At 52.7% G+C, this 20840-nt stretch overlaps 8 protein-coding genes across 8 annotated transcripts; 4 read left to right on the forward strand and 4 right to left on the reverse strand.

Annotated features, from left to right (window-relative positions):
- The first annotated feature begins 1055 nt into the window (after nt 1–1055).
- Nucleotides 1056–1568, forward strand: BO97DRAFT_182344 (uncharacterized protein). Its single transcript, XM_025690393.1, has one exon. It carries the CDS (start codon nt 1098–1100, stop codon nt 1464–1466), a length of 369 nt encoding a protein of 122 aa, XP_025555239.1. The 5' UTR covers nt 1056–1097; the 3' UTR covers nt 1467–1568.
- Nucleotides 1569–4402, forward strand: BO97DRAFT_182345 (Zn(II)2Cys6 transcription factor domain-containing protein). Its single transcript, XM_025690394.1, has 4 exons — nt 1569–2804; nt 2865–3716; nt 3770–3968; nt 4022–4402. The coding sequence occupies exons 1-4, from the start codon at nt 1671–1673 to the stop codon at nt 4123–4125; spliced, it is 2289 nt and encodes a 762-aa protein (XP_025555240.1). The 5' UTR covers nt 1569–1670; the 3' UTR covers nt 4126–4402.
- A 552-nt stretch (nt 4403–4954) lies between these two features.
- BO97DRAFT_362491 (protein tyrosine phosphatase-like domain-containing protein) lies at nt 4955–6290 on the forward strand. The gene is made up of 4 exons (XM_025692465.1): nt 4955–5105; nt 5199–5734; nt 5799–5938; nt 5992–6290. The coding sequence occupies exons 2-4, from the start codon at nt 5241–5243 to the stop codon at nt 6051–6053; spliced, it is 696 nt and encodes a 231-aa protein (XP_025555241.1). The 5' UTR covers nt 4955–5105; nt 5199–5240; the 3' UTR covers nt 6054–6290.
- A 65-nt stretch (nt 6291–6355) lies between these two features.
- BO97DRAFT_384087 (adaptin-binding domain-containing protein) lies at nt 6356–8023 on the reverse strand (the record flags this gene model as incomplete). Its single annotated transcript, XM_025693404.1, has 3 exons — nt 6914–8023; nt 6501–6821; nt 6356–6435 (listed from the first exon to the last, which is right to left on the reverse strand). The coding sequence occupies exons 1-3, from the start codon at nt 7944–7946 to the stop codon at nt 6356–6358; spliced, it is 1434 nt and encodes a 477-aa protein (XP_025555242.1). The 5' UTR covers nt 7947–8023.
- A 327-nt stretch (nt 8024–8350) lies between these two features.
- BO97DRAFT_384090 (putative small nuclear ribonucleoprotein SmD3) lies at nt 8351–9256 on the reverse strand. The gene is made up of 4 exons (XM_025693405.1): nt 9038–9256; nt 8909–8969; nt 8678–8807; nt 8351–8617 (listed from the first exon to the last, which is right to left on the reverse strand). Exons 1-4 carry the CDS (start codon nt 9092–9094, stop codon nt 8515–8517), a joined length of 351 nt encoding a protein of 116 aa, XP_025555243.1. The 5' UTR covers nt 9095–9256; the 3' UTR covers nt 8351–8514.
- A 114-nt stretch (nt 9257–9370) lies between these two features.
- BO97DRAFT_475634 (phosphatidylglycerophosphatase) lies at nt 9371–10392 on the forward strand (the record flags this gene model as incomplete). Its single annotated transcript, XM_025700425.1, has 1 exon — nt 9371–10392. Exon 1 carries the CDS (start codon nt 9628–9630, stop codon nt 10390–10392), a length of 765 nt encoding a protein of 254 aa, XP_025555244.1. The 5' UTR covers nt 9371–9627.
- Nucleotides 10393–11128: 736 nt separating this feature from the next.
- Nucleotides 11129–13365, reverse strand: BO97DRAFT_182394 (homeobox domain-containing protein). The gene is made up of 3 exons (XM_025690395.1): nt 12824–13365; nt 12569–12768; nt 11129–12517 (listed from the first exon to the last, which is right to left on the reverse strand). Exons 1-3 carry the CDS (start codon nt 13159–13161, stop codon nt 11238–11240), a joined length of 1818 nt encoding a protein of 605 aa, XP_025555245.1. The 5' UTR covers nt 13162–13365; the 3' UTR covers nt 11129–11237.
- A 5377-nt stretch (nt 13366–18742) lies between these two features.
- On the reverse strand, nt 18743–20506 carry BO97DRAFT_403248 (alpha-mannosyltransferase). The gene has a single exon (XM_025694693.1). The coding sequence runs from the start codon at nt 20234–20236 to the stop codon at nt 18788–18790; it is 1449 nt and encodes a 482-aa protein (XP_025555246.1). The 5' UTR covers nt 20237–20506; the 3' UTR covers nt 18743–18787.
- Between the last annotated feature and the right edge of the window lie 334 nt (nt 20507–20840).

A 20840-nucleotide genomic window follows, 5' to 3' on the forward strand; every position in this document is an offset into this window, starting at 1 on the left:
CCGTGTCTCGCCAACGGAGAATTCCGTTTCGTACCGTGGTCAGTTTTGAGCCTCCAGAGTAAAGAACTTGGAAGTTAGGAAGTAGTGCTTAGGAAGTACAGTACCTAGTAGGTACAGTACAGACCTCGACGGAACTGTCAAACATCATTGATGGCCGTCATTCCATCCCCAGTTCCAAGGAAAAGAAGGGTAAGTTCAGTCGGTGCTACCCTGTCGGTAACCCATTGTCAGGTGGGCAAGGCAAGTAACTGTGATTTTCGTCGGAAGTGGTTGCGCCAACGGGATACGATGCAGCCGGTGCATGGCCTGTATTCGACTAGTACCGCCTTCCATCGTCGATTCGGTTAGCGTTCCTGTTCTCTTTCATGTCTTCTTCTGCCTTTGAACTCTCGTTCATTCATTCAGTAGTCATTGGCGACAATAATCATGAGACTCGTCAATCGGGCGAATCTACGGTCGTGCCGAACTGGATCAAATAGAATTTTCAATCTTTTCTTGCTTGGGTTGATCGAGAGGGTCCAGCAGAGGTAAGTAAGCTCCAGATAGGGACCCAACTAGACTAGGTAGTTCTTCCAAGTTATAGTACAAGACTAGACTACTGTAAGTAATAATGAACGAAGTACGTGCAGTGTCTAGTCAACTGTATAGAGTCTAATCGTGGTTCTAGTAGCCGGCGGGAGCACACCAATTGCGATGAGAAGTGAAGTTGATATTGTCATCATCTTCTGACTGACATTTTCCATTCCACTTCCAATTCAGACAGAAAAGAAAAGAAAAGAAAAGCACGGAAAATAGAGAGAAAAAAAGTTAGACCAAAAGAAAGAAAGAAAGAAAGTAAGTAAGAAAAGAAGGCAAAAAGAGAAAAGTAGACGTGGATGTCGGAGCAAGCCAGACGGGGCCGTGGTAATTACACCGACTAAACCGGGTTGGGGATGAAGTCTCCTTCCCAGGACTCCCTAGCGTATCTCCGGCCGACGCAACTCCCGCCTCACCGCTGCTTCTTCGACTGTCTTCAACCACCACCGCATCCCCCAAAATCCCCACTTCGGATGTCCCTAGTCTGTAAAGTCTGTAGTGAATTTTCACCCTATACCACTATGAGTAATTCTCTAAAGCCATGGCCTCATGCTATCCGCCCACCCGCCTTCATTTTCTTTTGTCTGCTCACTTGTCGTTGTCTTTTGCATCCCCCGGATTCTGTTCTGGGCTTTCTCTTCCTCAGGCTTCCCTCACGCCCAGCTTTTGTTCCGTCCATCTCATCATCCACTTCTTCTTCTGCTTCTGCTTCTGCTTCTACTTTTGCTTCTTCTTTTTCTTCTTATTTGTTTTTTGTACCACCCACAACTGTTTGTGTGTGTGTGTGTGTGTGTGTTTCTTCTGTGTGTCTCTTATCTAACTATCTCCAGTATTCATCCATTCATCCTCATCTCCTGTCTGCCACCACCCACCCCCCTCTCCCTTCCTAGTCGTCTATCGCTTGATTTCCCTGTCACCTCACCTCGTTTCTCTTTCCTCACGTTGCCTTTTTCCTTGGTTTTTTTCCTTTTTTTCCTTATTCTCTTAACCCTCTCCTTTGCTTTATAACCAAACCCTCTTAACGAATTCTGTTTGATGCCCGCCTTTCCTTTACTCCCCTCTCTATTTCGGTAAATAGTTTCCAGTCCGTCACCATGTCCAATGTCGATTTATCCAGTGACGGCTTCATTGGCCTAGACTACGACTCGAGGAACTATCTCCAGGCGCAGACATGGCCCGTGGCAGTGGATCACCAGCCCTCCCAACGACCAGATGGATCGCGAGATATCTCGTCCTTGCAAACCAGCGGTCACGCCTTCGATCAGACGGTAGTTCATGACCCTAACTTGATCGTCGACTGGCAATTCCACGGGCAGCACTTGCAACCCCACCTTCAGTACACTCAAGAGGAAGCGTCGTCCGCCCCTCAGTACGCTACCGCCAGCTATGGCATGCCTCTCCACTCTTCGCCCGTGGATCTGATGCCCCCAACCCATGACCATATGAGCACGAGCCTGCTCGATGGTCCCTACCTGTCTCTGTCTGCCCCAGTGGAGATGGTGCCCTTTCCTTATCAGGACTTCCAGACGGACCTCATGGGGTTCACGGGGCCCCACGGCCTCCCGGATATGACCTCTTATGCTGCGCCGCACAACCTGATCGAGAGCAGTTCACCGACCGACACTTATCTGGAGGTCCGGTCTCTCACCAGTTCAAGCAGCGACAACGGTTGGAATACCATTGAGACCCGCCGCCCTCATGAGTTCACCTATCCCGATCAGTTCTTCATCAATCCCACGCAGACTCTGCACGACAGGAGTCTGTCGGAGTCGTCCTACTCGACGTCGTACGGCAGTTTTGTGGAGATCACCAATCCGATCAACTCGCCTGGTTCCGATACCAACTTCGACGCGGCGTTCAACAACAGCCTGACCCGGCGTGTATCCTACGACCACGCTTCGCACGGCTCAGTCTCTCCAACGGCCGTGAGCCCTGTGGCTATTGTACGACCCGTTCCAGTGCCGGCCAAGAAGCCGACTTCGCCTCGGTCTGCCGCCTCGCAGTCATCTTCTGCTTCGCCGCCGAGCAGAAAGCCTTCGCGCAAGAGTCCAATCGCTGCGAAGACAGCTGAGACCAAGGTTCGGAAGCAGACGCAGAACGGGAAGCCGGAGACCACCGAGAAGCGGATTGGCAAGCGCAAAGGTCCGCTCAAGCCTGACCAGCGAAAGCAGGCCAGCGAGATACGGAAACTGAGAGCTTGCCTGCGGTGCAAGTTCCTTAAGAAGACGGTAAGAGCTCACCGCGAAAACGGGTAGTCTTGGCTTTGTGCCTGCTAACGCCTCCAATAGTGCGACAAAGGTGAACCGTGTGCCGGTTGTCAACCGTCGCATGCTCGCTTGTGGCAGGTTCCTTGCACCCGCATTGATATCAAGGAGATTGGCTACTTCATGAAGGACTGGAAAGCGGACTACGAACGCCACGTTTCTCTTGGATTCTCGGTTGGAAACATCAAGGGTTTCTCGGAACACGAGACGACACTCTACATCACGCACGGATACGGCCAAATCCTTCCGATCAACGCTCGTGAGGTGTACGTGCGGGACGAGCAATGCTTCAGCGTGGACTGGGTTGAGACCATGCACCGGGAGCCCACTGAGTTCGAGGTGGAAACTGCCAAGCTGTCTGCGGGAATGGAGGGTATCTCCCATGCTATGCTTTCCGAGTATCTGGATCGCCACATCGACGGCAACGGCACTTTTGAGAAGTTTGTTGATGACTATTTTGAGGGCACGCCTTTCTTGACCCAGATGCTGAAGACTGCTTTCCGCTACTATTATCGCACGAAGCTGCCCGTCATCCGCAAGGCCTTGAAGCTCATTATCGCCTACAACCTGACGCTCCATGTAACCTTAGTGGAAGGTTTGGGTGAGGAGCAAGGCATGCCTGGAAAGATCGACTCATCAGCGTCGAGGTTCAAGGGCAAGACGATGGCCCCGGTCATGATCAACTTTCAGATCAAGTGCGCCATGGCGAACATGTGGCGCGAGCTGCAAAAGGATGTTTTGGAGGAGCTGTCTAGCCTCTACTCCAGTGTCTACAGCGGCGACAAGTTGAAGAACTGGCCCACCATTTTCATTCTGGCCTCGATCCTTCTCGCGGTCTGGGAGGAGATGCAGTTTGACTGCCACTACCGTACTCCGGTGAGTAGTAGTTTGGAGCGTCTTTCTTGAAAATAGCAACTGACATAAACCAGGAACCCGCTGCTGTGGAGAAGTTCTGCAACGATATGGAGACCACCCCCGTCGGCGTCATCGTTGGTCTGTTCCAGGCAATCTCACAGAAGCTTCCCGCCTTTACGGATTGGGAGACCACGAAACACCACCACTTGCTGCACTCCAACCCGGATGTCTGCACCACGATGACTGAGGTCCGGCAGCATGTGACTCAGTTTGGTATGTTCTTCTTGCGCGCCGCCGTCAGGATTGCCTGCTAACGTCCCAAACAGAGAGCTACCTCCGGGGCCGGTCCGGCAGCACCAAGTTCAACCGCAACGACTTCGACTGCTTATCCAACAAATTTCTTTCCAGACTTGTGATTCGTGCGAATTAGATGACGTGTTACGGCTCTGAAAATGACGGAAGACACGACACGAAACGATGATATATGCCGGCATTGATGATTATGAAACTCACAGCACAGCAATTAGCGATCGCATCGCTCTGTTCGTTCGTATTGTTTCGCCGTTGTCATCATGATGCTTTTCCCTTTTTGTTTGTTTGTGTTTCTCCCCGTGCGGGGAGAACGAGGCCCGACTCTGCCGGTTCTAGCAGCCTGAAGCATTTGCGCTTGCTTTTATCCACCCTTTCCTTCTCAGTGGTATACCTTTTGTCGCACAATATTTGCAATAGCGATGATGAGGATCACGAATGTCATGATATTGTACGGTCACGAACTGTTTAGCAGCGGATGACGGGTGCAACTGTTGCGGAGTGATGCTGGAGGCTAGGTCTCCGGTCGCGACGCGGCGTGCTGCATCGGTTGTCCTTGATTAGCGAGTATATTTTGAGTGTTTGTTATAGGAAGAGTTTGTTATTATGATATGTTATGATCAAAAGGCCGAGCGCGAAGGCACCAGCCTGTCTCCCGACGAAAGCGTGCAAGCATGCTCAGTATTTATTCATGTCCAATTTATAAAAGAAATGCAATTGATGTGCCATTGTGTCAGATTAGATGTAAAATTGTAGAGCATAGTACCAACAATGTACAAACAATAAGCTTATTGCGTGTACAGTCGATTTTGCAGAGAACTTCATTGAGAGGTCAGGTTTTAGTTGTATGGAAAAGAAAATCCGGGGGTGATTGATTACCTAACCCAGCCTCGGCCTAACGCTGGCCCAGCCGCTGAAGTTCCCAACAACTGAGATCGCTACCAGGTGCCATCCTAGGTAGATAATTTCCTTGTCCAACCTCAACCCGCGTATTTAAATTTACCCCGGCCAGGACCCTTCACCACGGGGCTCCCTGATTCCTCGGCCGTCCAATTCTCAACGCGAAGCTTGACTCGACCTCTTGTTCCTCTTGCTACTACTGTCAGTAACCTCCTCCCCCCCCCCCCCCCCCCCCCGGGATACCAGACCTTCTGCTGCCTCTCTCTCTCGCATTTACTAACTTTTCCTCCCCAGAACCCCATTTAGAACCAACTTGCACCCATACACACTCCAAAAATGCCCACCACCACGACCACCAAACCCCCGGTAAAACGGGCTAAGCCAACCACCAACAACCCGCTAACAAAACCCTATTTAACCCTCTACAACGCCCTGAACTTCACCCTCTGGGCCACCTGCGCGGTCCACGGCCTCACCCTGCTCGGGGCGGGCACTGCACCCCCGACAATCTTCCACAAAGTCTACCCCCTGCTCCAGGCGACGCAATCGCTGGCGCTCCTCGAGATCCTGCACAGTCTAGCGGGGCTCGTCCGCGCGCCCGTCACCACGACAGCGATGCAAGTCGCCAGCCGGATCCTGCTGGTATGGGGGATCATGTATCCGTTCCAGGGGGAGATTGTCGGGAACGAGGGTGTGGGGTCTGCGCAGACGGGCGATTATGCGTTCCTGGGGTGTCTTGCTGCTTGGGGCGTTACCGAGTGCATTCGGTATGGGTTCTTTGTGCTGCAGGTTTCTGGGGTCGGGGTGCCCGGTTTCTGGGCTTGGTTGAGGTACTTATATTTCTTCCCTTCGGGTTATGTGTTTTGGGTTGGGTGGCTGACGGCTTGCGTGCAGGTATAATACGTTCTATGTGCTTTATCCGCTGGGGATCAGCAGTGAGTGTGTTATGGTGGTTAAGGCGCTGGGGCCCGCGGCGCAGCTGAGTGCGCTTTATTGGTGGTTCCTTGTTCTTGTGCTGGGGATTTATGTGCCTGGTATGTTGATTCTGTTTCTTTTGGGTGAGGGGTGGGGCGGCTGATTGCGCTAGGGTCGTATATTCTCTACACGCATATGATTGCGCAGAGGCGCAAGGCGATGAAGAAGGACTAGGTATCTGGGCTGTGCTGGTAGTCAGTGGGTATACTGGGGACTCTTTAGAGCCAGTGTACAGGTTTGGATTGAGGTGACCAGGAAGCTGAAAGGAAGGGGGGTCCGGGGGTTCTCCCCCGGGACGCTTACGAGCCAGTGTACAGGATTGAGGTGATCAGGCAGCTGAAAGAAAAGGGGGGTCCGGGGGTTCTCCCCCGGGACGCCTTAGAACCAGTTGTTCACTGCGAATCAGGTTCTAGGTGTGTGTTACAGATATCATATGTATAGGTAGAAAGGACGAGAGCATATAACTACAACTATAACTATAACTCCCTCATGATGTCGCGGACGGCTTTGGCCGCGAACCGCTTGCGTTCCGTTTCGGGTAACCCGTCGCTCATATCTGGTAGTCAGTTCAGCGGTTAGCCAGGAATGAATGAGAGGATGCCCGTCGCAGAGAATACCTACCTTTGATAGCGCGCATGCGCAGCAGCAAGGCCTCCACGGCATCAACGCGCAGCTCCTCGTCCGCCTCGGCCTCCTCGACGAAGTAATCGTCGCTGCCGCGCTCGATAGCCATACGCAGGCCGACCATCTCGCGCTCGAGCTCGTTCACCTCGAAGTCGAAGCCGCCGTCCTCTGCGTCATCCAGCCCCAACAGCCGTCTCTCCAGATCGTCCTCGTCGCCCAACCCCATATCCATACTCCCTTTATCCTCGGCATCTTCCTCCGCGGCACTCCAATCATGCGTCTCCAGCACCTCCTTCACGCGCCGCATACCCTGCAACTCTACCCGGAGAAAGTAGTTAGCCCAGTCATCCTCCCTCCCAAGCCGCACAAGACCGACAAGAAAGACAGAAAAGAAGGAAGGAAAGACAAACCTCCATAGCGATTCCTTCCCTGATCATCCTGCGAATCCCTAGGACACCACCGCACAACCTCCCACCCCATCAACCCCATCTCACACAATTGATCCTCCCACCACCCAACAGAGAACGGCTCGTCAATCTCCCCGCCATCAAGCGGACCATCATCATCCAGATCGAGTCCCCCAGCCCTACCCGTACCCTTCGTGGCTGCACCACCACTGGAAGAGGAAGAAGAAGAAGACGGCGCCGAGTCCACCAAAACCAACACCCCAGGCACCTCCGCCACGCCCATCCCGCCCCTCTCCTCCTCAATCAACCCCCGCACCTCCCCAATCGCCCGGATGAATTCTTTCAGCGATACCACGTCGGGGTGGTCCTCTGCTGCGCGGAATACTGATTCTTCGGGTGTATGAGTTGCTGTGCTTGGTGGCATTGGGCTGGCCATGTCTGCTGTAGGGGGTGGATGGTGCTCGGTTGGGTTGCGTGCGCAGATGAGCACTGCACCGATCGCGTCGCGGACGACTTGGGCTTCTGGGCTGGAGAATTCGGATTGCCATTGTGTTGGGGTGGGGGTGGATGTTGAGGTCGTGGTTGAAGGTGCGGGTGCGGGTGCGGGCTGTGGTTGGGATGGTGCTGAGAGGGGGATCTCGTCGACCCAGATGGGGATTTCGGCCGTGTAGTAGCGGTTTTGGATGGGGAGGGGAGGATGTGTCGTGTAGCCCGCGAAGCTGGTTGTTGTAGTCGTATTCGGCGAGGTGGGGGTAGCTGGGGGAGGGCTTGCGGTTGCGGTTGCGGTTGCGATTGAGGAGGCGGAGGAGGCGACTAGAGTCGTCGTTGAGGATAGAGCTGTTTCGTGTGTATAGGCTGGTGTAGCTGTAGGGGTCGATACGGATGTAGAGGGTGGCTCGGTGACGGCTGCGCCGGTGAGGGTGTGGAGGAGAGGGGGGATGATGGTCGTGGAATGCGAGCTGGGTGAGAGGATGAGGAGACGCCGCGGGTTGCGGATTATCCGTGAGTTGTTGGTGGAGGGCTTGTCGAGGTCCATGTTACACGTCGAGGTGGTGGTTGTTATTGAGCGAATACTCGGTGGAGCTATAGAAGGATTGAAGAGAGGGAAAAAAGTTGGTGATGCTGAAAGTTGTCGGTGCGGGTGCGGGGGAGAGCCCGGAGGAGAGAAGAGAAGGTTTAAGCAGAGCTCGGGAGCTGGTCGCCTACCTTCGTATTCTCTTTGACATTTCGGTTTGGTATTTCATGGACTGAAATATTCATGTTTACGAGGGTTTGCATGTCTAGCCTGTACACAGTATACATGGTACCATCCTCAGTCCACCTACGTACGTAGCTCTTATCCAACCGAAGCGTCGCTATTGCTCCCATCATCCCGCAAGTCCATCCCACCTACACAACGCATACGACAAAATCCACATAAGAGAACCTGGTATCCATTCTCTCCAGAACACGGGCCAGTCGTCATTCGATTTTTTCGTGGAATATATTCAATTCGATTCGATGGAATCCCTCAACCGACCCAGATCCAAGGTTGCACAGCCATAACAGAAAAGACAAACGCCGACCAAGTTTAATGATTATCCACCCTCAACAGACCTCTCCATTCAGCCTCGTCGCTGGCCCCGAGCTCTCTGCACAGTAGCCTTACCACGGGCCAAGCCGACACCGCGGCCGCGCTGGCCTCGTGAGCGGAACATGGGGGCGTTTCTAGAAAAATAGTTTAGCTTCGATGCGTCAAGCTTATGCGAACCGAAGAGAAGAACCAACCTCAGCATGTCCGGAACAATGAAGAACTTGACATGGCTTCCCCGGATGTAGACCTGATCCAAGTGTGACACGCGACCGTCGCGGGCGGTAACCGTGATATCCTTCAGTTGCACGTTCATGTTATCTTCGGCTGTTGGAACAGAGTCAGCGACCTTGTCTATGTCTTGTCTGGGAGGACGATGGAGAGATGGAGGAATGCGAGAGGGATTCGAATGATCGGAGACGACGCACCCTCCAGAAGTTTTCCGCGGTACACGACACCGGACGTGATTTCGAGCGTGACAACGTGGCCCTGGGTTGTATTAGCTCGAGCATGTCCTGGATTGATGCATGGAAGCTGTTGCAGAGAAAACCACCCACCTGCGCCTCGTTCAGGAGCTTGATCGGAATACCGATCGTGCTGGTCAACTTGCCCATTGTGAAGTCTGGTCGGAGGGGAAGAGGGGATAAAAAGAGAAGAGTATTGAGCGATTGACTCTGAACGCAGAGGCAAGATAGAAGATAGGGATGGGTTGAGGATCGTCCTGCGACAATTGAGGAGTGGGGGATGCAAAGGACAAGACCGGGCGATGAGTTGACTGGGAGAGCAACCGATCACTTCGGCGGCGGAGAGTTTTGCGGCTCTGCGGGCTGGGCCAAGAGAGAGAGAGAGAGAGAGAGAGAGAGTACTTAGTATTTTATCCGCGCATCCATCAATTTGCGCATCGCATCTCCTTCTGTACATACAATAACACAGTGAATCGCAAATGGCACCGCAACATAATAACTAATCTCTACCTCAAACCTCAGCCAACCAACTACGACATATCCTTCCAATCCAAAAATCAATAACTACACTCTCGTCACCGCACCGCACAGCTCACAACCTCAAAAAGCACCTCCAGCACCAGCTCACCTCCCTCCCATCCCTCTCCCCCGCCAAAAAGAAACACAAAAAGAAAAACACCAAAATGAACCCACCCAACACGAACCTGCGCGCCTTCAACCTGGCAGTGACGACGCTCCTCAAAAACCCCTCTCATTTCCTCCCGCACCTAACAATCCCAACAATAACCCACCTCCCAGAACAACTCGGCGAAGCTATCACCGAAGCAGCCCTCTCCTCACCACCACCGTCAACCTCACAATCCTCACCAAAAGCCCCCTCAGAGAAACCCCCGCAAATCCGCGCCCTAATCCTAGACAAAGACAACACCCTCTGCCCAGCCCGCACAACAACCTTTCCGCCGGAGATCCTCAGCAAACTAACCGCGCTACGCACCTCACCCACCTCCCCCTTCACGCACCCCAACGCAATCCTAATCGTCTCGAACCGCGCCGGCAGCGACGCGCGCTACGACGACGAGGTCCAGAGCCTCGAGGCGCAGCTGGCCGATCTCCAGATCCCCGTGTACCGGCTGCCGGCCGGGGTCGCGAAAAAGCCGTTCTGCGGACGGGAGGTGCTGGATTGGTTCCGGGAGCGTGGGGTGGTCGAGCGCGCGGATGAGATCGCCGTTGTGGGCGATCGGTTGGGGACGGATGTGTTGATGGCGCGGGAGATGGGGGCTTGGAGTGTTTGGTGTCGTGATGGGATTAATTCTCGTGGGCGGCGGGAGGGGGAGGGGGAGGATGGCGGCAGGAGGAATGTGCTGGAGCGCATGGAGATTTGGGTGGAGAGGTATTTGCGCGTGAATCGTGGGCTGAGGGCTCCTGTGCCTCGGGGTTATGGTCGATGAATCGTTACTGCTGGATGGTGGTGGTGGTGGTGTAGAAGGTGTGGAGCGGGAGATGGAGGATCTGTCTATATATGAGCGTGAGGTTTACTACGTGTATAAATATGATACCATGCATGATAGCATTATTGAAATTATCGTGACAAGTGACTGTGCCTACGCGGAACATATTTAATCATGGTCAGGCGACCCTGAAGCAGTCTTCATATCAGGCGAACTCTAAACATCCCCGCGAAGATTATCTCAGCCTCGCATCGGACAAGATAGTAAAACAATATCTGACAAGATAACCTCACTCAAGGCTCCAAATAACCATCACAAAAGGAATATGCAAACAAGTCCTAACCCGCCAACCCAAGAAACAAATAGAAGATAAACCAATTGTCGCCATCTTAGTCTGACTTTCTGGCATAACCACGTTAAACACCCCTGACCAAGTATGAGAAGGAGAAAAAAAAAAAGGAAAAGAAAATGGTCAGGGGCAGTAAAGAAGCATCAAAGAGAAAGCCCAGCCAGGTGCGCTTGTTTAAGAAGGAAAGAAAAGGCGCCGTGCAACGCTCAGGGCCAGCCCAAAGAAGAATAATAATACAAAAAAAAGACACGCTGAGGAAAAATTGTCAAGAAATATGAATCCTTTCCATCGAAATGATTCGACAACAGGTCTCAGGTAGAAGGTTGAAAAGCCATTCGTTGGCCCTGCTAGAGGAAGCAATTGTGGTACCCAGGTGCACGTCGCACTGTCCCGGTCGGTTCAAGCCGTACCCATCAATCTGAATGCCAATCTTTCAGACGGCACAGGGTCAAGGCCGAGATCTAGGTTCCAACTCTGTCCAAACGATACAGCCGACTCAGGAGCCGGGTGCCATTGTGTTGGGATCCACATTCTCCAGAGTCAGACTCTGGAATTCACCATGAACACCAGGGGAGGTGTGTCCCGACATCGACTGCATGGGCAGATCAAAAGCGCTGCTCTCGATCCCCATGGATTGAGGAACCCCAAATGTCATGTTGTGCTTGGTGTACATTCCATTCATGCCCATGCCCTCATCCGAATAACTGGTTTGGTGCTCATGACCCAAGCCGTACATGTCTTGCGATGTGTGGGAGATGTTCGACAGTGGTGGCGAATGATTGGCAATCATAGGGTCAGCATGGCCGACACTAGGGTAGGAGGCCGTTTGATGTGTCACTGTCGAGTCGACGGTGGGTGTGACAAATGGCAGGCTGAATGGTGTTCCCATGTTGGTAGCAACCGGGGTCGAATCACCACCTGCACCCGTGCTGAAAAGCCCTGGGCTAGCGAACTCGGACGGCGAGGCGGTTGTCGTAGCCGACATGGGGTGAGTGCGTGGATCGAACCCGTAGGCAGCAGATGTATCGATCCGCAGATTGAGAGCTAGCGGGTGGGTCGATTGCGGAATAGGAGCGAAGATCCCTGTGTCTGTTTGGCCGAAGTGTGCAGGGGTCTGGGAGAAGTTGTATTGTGCGAGCGGCGCCTGCATTGCAGAGAAGTCGACAGCTACCGGAACTGAACGGCTCCGTTGCCGCTTGTGACCACGGGCTGCCTGAACGCTCAGATGGGTCGGGGTTTCAGGGAACACATTCAGATACGCTTGCGCGAATTGATTCGGTTGCGACGCAGGACGCTGAATGAAAGGGGGTGACATGGGCGGGTTCATAGCGAAGTTGTTATAGGCGAGGCGATTCTGGAATGACTCCAGGGACACCAGTTTGGCGAGCTGAACGCTGAGAACCTTGGGATGGCCCCCAAGATGATGAACCAGAATTTGGCTTGCTTGCTGATCTTCCGTGAAGTCACCGCATTGGTAAAAGCCACCAGAGTTGGACGAATCCATGTAGAACAAGGGAGGTCGGTTCAATTCCACGACGAGACCGCTGGGCCGCGAGGGGGCGCCGTTTGGCCCGGGTGTCTGATCACCAGACTCCAAAGTGATGTTCTTGATGTAGGCAAAGGGGTATTCGATCTTGTATCCGGCAGAATCATTGTTGATATAATAAGTCATGCATGCCTTTTCAGGTGAATAGAAGACAACAAGGTCCATCGCATTTTGCCCAATGCGGCGCCAGCTGCCGATAGTCAAGGAACGGCACGTGAAGTGGTGGATAACTATGCCAGTCAGTAGATGATTTTAAACCGACTCAGCACGCAATAACATACCAACTTTGCCAGAAGGAGTCGGCTCTTGCGGGTAAACTCCATTGGCTCCATATCCCCCCGTCCGGCCAAAGGGGTCTCTTGCGCCAGGCTTGCTCGGATCGAATTGCATCGCTAGGTATTGGCGCATTGATTCCGGAATGGAATCGCACCCTTCACCGGTCTCGATACTCTTCTTCGCAAGCATCTTGATCTTGGCGCGTCTGTACCGGCGCAGTCAGTATGGTCACTGGAGCTGTGCACGGAGAAATCACAAACCTGTTTTGGAACCAGATCTGAACGGATCGCTCCGTCATGTTGATGTCCTGAGCAATTCTCTCACGAGTGGCGGCAGTGGGGGTAGGGTTCTTGTTGAATTCAACTTCGAGCGTAACCAATTGATCCTGAGTCGCGCGCTGGCGTTTGTTATTCTTTTGCTGTTGTGTCAAAGTGCTCTTCCTTTGGGGACGACGCGCGGAGGAAGCGGTGGTGGTGGTAGCGTTGGACATGGCGGGAGACGGGGTGGAGGTTTCCGAAGGAGACGAAATTGTCGTGGCTGCTGCTGCGGTAGCAGAGCATGGGGTGGTGGAAGGGTCAGGAGTGTCTGTCGAAGACATGTTTGCAGAGATTGATTGAAGTTGAAAGGTAGTGTGATATAAAAGGAGATACGACCAGGGTGGAATCGGATGTTCCGAAGTGTGTAGGGAAGGGACGAATTTTGGTGACGATCCGGTCGACAGTCAAATGGGATGGATAGGATATCGGTTTCTCTGAAGCAGCGTCAAGCGCGAGAGAAATCGTGATAGATTTAAACGAATGGAAGCGCTTTGGCTGTGAGACACGGGGTGATCTCGAAGACACAAAGCTGAGGCGGAGAAAAGCGCGCGTCGCGGAAGCGTCGATTGGGGATGATATAGTCAAAAAGACGGGATGAATATAAACAGCTGACCTAGGCAGCTTCAAGGGCGGAAAGAATCGAAGTCTTCGTGAACCAGAGACCGACGTAGATAGTTCTGTGATCAGGTCTCAATTGGCGTTAAAATCGAGATGCGATGTTATGCAAACTGGTTTGGGGGATCTCGGCGTGAGGTAAGCGAAGACAAGGAGAGTTGATCGAGTGATCGTGAAAGAGTGAAACGATCGACTGAAGCGAGCGGATGGGTGGTAAGTGAACGAATGGAATTGAAGTAAAAACAAGAAAAGAGTGAATGGGGGGGAGGGGGAAGAAAGGGAAAGGAAGGGAATGAGGATGGCCGGTAAGAGGAGAAAGGAAGAAGAAGAGAGAGGAGAGAGAGGAGAGGAGGAGGACAAACGGGTGGAGGAGCAAGAGGAGTAAGTGAGTGAGTGAGCAGTCCGTCAATCAGTCAGGAGATGCTGGCACTCCAGGCTGGCTCCAGGCTGGGATGGGGAAGTTCCCGAAACGGTTAGCGAGTCAGTAGTTGGCGCTGGGCTGTTTTGGCACCGGCTGTTCCTGAACTTCCTGACTGTCGCCGTGGGGCTGGCCTTTTTTTTTCCCTGCCTGTTTCTTTTCTTTTTCTTCGATTTTTCTTTTCTTTTTCCAGCTTTCCTTTTTTTTTTGTTTTTTTTTAAGTTGTTTTTCCTCCCTTTCTGTTGTTTTGTTTCCCTTGCTCTGTTGAATTATCTAATCCTTCCTTTCTCTCGGCTCTACGGGAAAAACAGTATCTTTGGCGAGCCACGTCCGAGGCGTGAATGGTCAAGGTGGTAATGAAATAGTAAATATACTAGGAGACAAAGAGGGAAAGGGCAGAATAATTGGGAAAACTGGGGAAATCATTCAGGGAATCGATGGTTCGGATTCAATCTCTCGATGAGAGCATATGCCTGCTTTAGACATACTGGTTTAAGCCGCTCTTATTTATCCTTCCCTCGCTGCAAGCTTGATATTGTTCGTATTTTGATGTTGTTTGTTTCTGTCTCGATCTGTGTCCCCAGCTTCCTCCCGTCGCTTTGTTCCGCCGGCCGGTAAAACAATGGAGACGTTACAGACCTTCACATGGCGTTTCCTGAAGCAAGACCGGAATGTTACAGAACCACCGTCCACCGCCTTGTTTTAGCCCCTGCATCCAGTTGCATCTTTGCGCCATCTGCAACTGGCTGTCCGGTCGTTGTTTAGTCGGTGTAGTCCTCGTTCTCCTCCAATGACAACCGGCGCTGCCTCGGTGTATACTCATAATCCCTCGTATCAGATGCTGTGAGGCTAAGTAAGGACTCACTCGGAACATTCAACCCCCCATCCACCACCAGGCATCTGCTGGTACGGCTGGTTAGTATACGCATCACCGCCTGCTGCGGTCGAGCAAGGCGTCGGCTGGAAGACGATCCCATTGGTTCAGCCATCCTGTTCACCGGATCGGTTGGTCTGAACGGTAGAAGATTGACTACCTACTGAACATCGACCACCATAAATAGGTGGTGCCCTGCTCCCCAACTTCGCGAGGTCCCTGCTTGTGGGAGCAGCTGCACCGAGCGAGCGCCCTCCCGCCGAACGAACATGGTCCGGAGTCCCGGACGAGTCCACTACTGACGTAGAGTCCCCTCTGGATCCGAAGCAGCAACGTGAGCTGGACCGTTCCAGAGAGCGGGCGGAAATCGCAGAAGCGCCCGACGTCGACAAGCTCCCTCGAAGGGTTTCAGGTAGTGGAGTACTGTCGCGACTTCGCCGAATCAAGGGCGTTCTTCGCGAGATGGAGCATCCAGGGCGCGATGAGGGAAAACAAGAAACAGTGACGAGGCCAAGAAAAAAAAGTAATCACAGATGCGATCTGCCGGCCGGGGTGAAGAAGGCTCTAGCCTCTAGATGCCTAACCACTGGCCATTGTTTGGGTTTGTTTGGGTTGCCGAAATTCTGAACAGTGCATGGACATGGTTCCTGGACTGCCTTCAATCCTTTCCATCCCAGCCACAGCGTCACAAATACCTACGATACGGACTGCCGCTGCCAGCTCGACCACCAGAACCGTGGGCGGTGAATGTCTGGATCAGGAGAGAACGGAGAAAATGGATAATGGATCCTTAGTCCATCCTCGGAACGGAGTAACCTTTGACTAACATACAGTTACAGCTGACGAACAAGGTAGATTCAATTCGCTGTCGTTCAACTCCTGTCCACAGTTGAGCTTTAGAGACTTTACTCTTCCAGTATGCCAATGTCATGACCTATTCGTACCTCCGGATAGACACTTCAAGGACTTCAAGTTGTCCTTTACGCGGCCCAGCTCGGCGACCTGTCCTGGACTGCCCGGTCTCCGCCCGTGCCGGCGGCAACTTTTTTCGCGCCCACCCTGACTGTGGTTGATTGGGCCTTCACGCCTGACAGCGCTAGCTTGAGGTGGAGAAGCGTCATCCACGGTAAGTTAGCTCCAGTTCTCGGTACTCGTGCTGCTGGCTGCCCGCTCGCTGACTTGGGTCTGAGACGGTTTCCATCGGTTGTTAGTGCGGCCGCCTAGTCTTCTATCTGGATTCCATCCCCGTTCCGGACACCCGATCATGAAAAAGATATATTAAATTCAATTAAATCAGGGCGACTAGTCACGAACATGAGTTGCGATCGAAAACAGGCTACGACTAAGCATGATCATACTGAGTAGTGATAATATGGGGAAACAATCTTTTTCCTACACGTTTGATCGTCAGGAGGCCTTACATCCTCCGTCGGTCTCTGTCCCATGTCCCCCTGCTGATGGTGGTCTTGCAGATGCAGATGCAGATGCAGGTACACAGCTCTTCTCCGACCTGCGCGTGCAGATTACTAAGGAAAGAAAGACTTCCGTACCTTACCTGAGATTTGCCAGTTGTATTACTTGAACTAAACCACTTCCAGTCAAGACGGGAGAAGGAGGGGGGGAGGAGGGGAAAGGGAGAAACTTCCTGAGGATGGATGCTGCAGTGAATGGGACAGGGTGTACAGATGATCCGTGCACTGATTCTGTGGATTAATCCCATTGGCGCAGGCCAACTCAGCCACCGGAGAGTGCCAGGCACACCCGCACCTTACCCGTCAGGGCAAGTCATCCATGGATCATTCATCCGCAGGGGAGGTCGAGAACTTCCAAGTTGCCTGTCGCCGACGCTAACGAAGATACTGACTGCATCCTAGTAAGCAGCCTAAACCAGCAGGGATAGGCATTATTAGGCACTGACCAGTCTGGCCGCCACCGGAGTATTCTCTTTCCTGACGCACGCTCGGGTTGTTGTCGATTAGGGGTAACCGTCCTGGAGGTGGCATGCACATGGAACCACAATCACGACCGTTTTTCCAGGGACACACCACGGTTCATATCCTCTCATGATTCATGCCGTCGTGCCTTGACCCGTCCCTGCTCCACCGTCAAGCATACACTCTGTATGGTCTCGGATTGCAAGCTATGCTTCCATTTAATTCTGCTACCAAGTCCGTAGTTCGGCGTACTCCGTGGGAGATTGGCTCTTCCGCGATGGCCGACTGAAGTCTGCCCCGTTTAGTGTCCAATAGTGCCTGCACGCCATCATCTGGCAGTTACCGGTCCGTTGAGGTTCGAGTTTCATCACCGAATTGTTCTTTCTCTCCTATCCAATCCATCCCTCTCTCCCTCACTAAGCCCAAACTCCCTTCCTGCAGAGCCTGGGGTCTAGCGCACGGAGCATGTGGTCTTCCTTACCCCCATGCTATCAACAAACTACCGCATCTGGATCAAGTGTCTGGACTGATGTGCATCCGCATGGCCAGCAAGTCACGTATCTTGAGTCCTTGTACCAATCTCGTCGACTTCCTCTTCGAATCGCGCACGGGGCATGTCTCTTGTCTTGGCAGCAGACCTCTGAAGCATCCGGAGGGGTAAATGAATCTTCCAACCCACTCTTCCTACTGTAACAGCTAGCATGCAGGCCTAGTGGTCTCCTTCTCGTGTGTGCTAACTCTAGTGCCATGCTGCAGGACAAGAAAAGACACGAAGTATAAAATAGAAATAGTCACGAACACAGTACGCACCACAATCAATAGTCCCGAGCCGACTTGGTACTTGTTCTCGGTGATCGTCGGGGATTCCCCATCCAAAAAAAAAATATTTATAGCCAACCCACACAGCACAGAGAGCGAGATGTTCATATGTTCCGCTTACCGATGCATGCATGCATTTGAGACATAATTGCTACTTTTATATATTCCTCGCTTACGAGGATAGGGTGGATTTGACTCTAGTGACATTAAGCTAGCGAACTAACGCCGGTGAGAAGCTTTCGCTTAGGACTTCGCCTCCATCAGGGCCGGACGACTAGAGGTGCTAGAGTATGTTCTGTACATAGTACTGTGCATGACCTTCTGCTTCGGACTTGCTTGTCTCCATATGGGCCCCTTTCTAGAGAACAAGTAGTGGAAGCCCTGTTGTGGCAAGTCGGGGAGCTCCTTTATGTACTGTACAGATACACTTTAAAGTGCATAAGACTAGAATATTAATGGATCATCAATCAGAACCATCGCCAAATAGAGAAGGAACGCTGCAATCCTAGTGCAGTGTCCAGTACTAATCCGGTAGAAAACAGGCCGATGCAAACTCGGTCCAAAACCAACAAGGGATGCAATCAAATAACATTATTGCCTGATCGCCACAACCCGCCACATCGTGGATCTATCTTGCAACCCATCTTGCATATCTTGTTGAGTGTTGAAACATATACCCAAAACTCACATAGACACCAAATCGGAAGCGTTCCATGTTTCGGTCTCAGCACATAGTCACCAACTAGTGGCTTGAATACTGTATCTTCGAAGGTTGACACCCCAGAAATAGATTCAAGCGACTTATATCTTTCATCTCTGGCTTTTGAGAAGATTCAGACAAGCAGAATCCAAGCTCAACAATTTCAAGTCAGACTCAATGCTAGATGACCGAGAGGCGTAACTTGGAATCTAATCAGAAACGACATCGAATCGGGCCCGCCTGACAGTACATGCGAATGCGCACTGGAATTACTCCTCCTCTCCTTCTATGCCAGTGCGTACGAGCGCCCTTGACCATGATTTCGGAATGCTCAATGAAGAAGATGAACGAAGAACTGCCTTGTCCGTCTAAAGTCATTTCTCAAACTACGTTCATGTCGCGCGCAGGATAGAATGATCCGAAGTCGATCGAGCACTACTTCCTAGCAACAAATGGAACGCTAACTACACATCGTCACCCTGCAACCAGCACAAGGGCGTACGTACCCACTGAACATTCATTCCAGCTTGTATTTTTTATCTTTCATTCATGACTGATTCATCATCTTACCAGCAGAATTCCCGAAAATGCTGTTCCAATAGTCCCGAGTCTGCTGGCAGATCCCTGTCTTCCCCTTCCAACTCAGAATCTTTCCCTCCAGCACGCAGGCCGTCCAACGGATCTCTTCCCAGAATCTCTGCTGAAGATTGTGCCCGAACGAAGCCACGACTTCTTCGGAGGCTGTCCACGCCAGCGTGTACTGCCCTTTCTCATCGATCACCGGGCTCGTCACGCCATTTTCCGCGAAGATCGTGGCGGGGTTGAACTTGGGGTAGTTGACGTGCACAAAGAATGGATTGGGGGTGGGCGCGCCCGCCCCCTTGACTCTCCAGACGCCCTTCTTGGTCAGGGCGTAGTCCTCGATCGGACTGTACTGCACCATGGTTGAGCCAGCGAAACCGTTGGGTGTCCGGCGCCCGACTGCACGGATCGGTTCGCTAACTTGGTAGAAGGACTCACCGAGGGCACTGGCGGCGGCAAGAAAGGTCTCCTTGTCCCCTTCGCCGGCTGCGCCCTGCGAGAGAAGCGGGTAATAGTGGCTGGGGCCATAGAAGTTATAGTATGCGGCTAGAAGAAGCGTTCGAAGGTGAGTGCGCTTGGAGATAAGCACTTCCCCCGACTCTGTCGACTGACGAAGGCCGGTCGGGTTGGCCGGCTGTGTTGGGCTGTCTTTCGGCGACGAGATCTTATAGTACATGGGAGACGTGGTCGGGCGCCAGAAATCGGGCCAGGTGATCAAACCCTTGGACTTGAACGGGTCGGCTTGGAACAGATCTTCCGGTTTTTGCAGGGCAAAGGCATCTGCGTCAAGGAAGAGAATCTCCTCAAAGGACGAGAACAGCATAGCGAAGATTTTATACTGATACTTCTCAATCTTGTTCGTGCTGTCGGGCACCGCCTCCAGAATCTCAGACAGAACCACGCACTGCGCATTCAGCGAGGGGAGGATCACCTGGCAGATGTACCCATCATACTCCTCCCAGTCGGCGAGGAATACCTCCATCGGCAGAGTTGAGCCCGTGTGCCGCAGCATGCGCAGCGATATTACCAGGGTTGGCAGATACGGACCACCGGCTGTCGAGACCAGTCCGCGCGTGCGGGATTGGTAACTGAGTTCAGGAGGGGCCCGCTCGATCGTATTGACGAAGGCTGTGTGTGCTTGTTTCATCTGCGCAATATCGTCGGCCGGCATCCTCAACAGGTCAGGTAGCGGCTCGGTGCTCTTGGGATCGAATCCAGCGGATTCAGCATTTCCCAGTCGTACTGGAGGCTGACAATTCGGCGCCGAGTCCACGAGGAGCGGATGGAAGTCTCTCCAGAATTGTTCATGGCTGTGAGTTGTTTCGCCGCTTTGCGATCGTTGTGAGGCAAAGAACCAGACGCAGAGGGCCACAAGCCCCAGAGCAATGAAAGTGTTCTGCCGCCGCAGCTGCATTCGAGACGCGGGCATTTTAGACGGGATCGTTCGAGGTCATAGTATACTCATCGAATCGGTCGGTCGGCAGGTCGATCGAAGAGGGTGTAATGGCGTGGACAGCGTGGCTCTCGTTCGCAAAGAGGGGAGGGAGTGCCTGCGGTTTGCGACCGGAGTCTGTCCATATAACAGCCCAAGGCGCACATCCTGCTTGGCGGGCTAATCGACGATTGGTGGGAAGCGACGGTTAGTATGGAGAGATTTGGCTCTAGCTGGAGTAAGTAGTCAGTGAAATTACACCTCGGAGACGCGGCGGGATCTCGTCCTCAGTCCTTTCTTACTCTTTTGGCCCCAACTCCATGGATGGTCCCACCCGCCGAGCCAGCAAAACAAACCCCCGAGGGCGGAGCCTCCCTGAGCTGAGGAATTGTATTGTATTGTTGGTTGACTGCTGAGTACCCACGATCTAACTATGGCCTATCGATACTTACTTTTACTCTCCCTTCTGCACACGAGCCTCTTCAGGCTGAAACAATCTCGATCAACTCTGCGCACGTACTCCTGCTGTTGACTGATGCTCACACTCTTTCTCCGCTCATCACGCAGTCCGATCACCCAATTGCCA

Source organism: Aspergillus homomorphus, assembly GCF_003184865.1.
Source record: "Aspergillus homomorphus CBS 101889 unplaced genomic scaffold BO97scaffold_4, whole genome shotgun sequence".
Classification (NCBI taxonomy): Eukaryota; Fungi; Ascomycota; class Eurotiomycetes; order Eurotiales; family Aspergillaceae; genus Aspergillus; species Aspergillus homomorphus.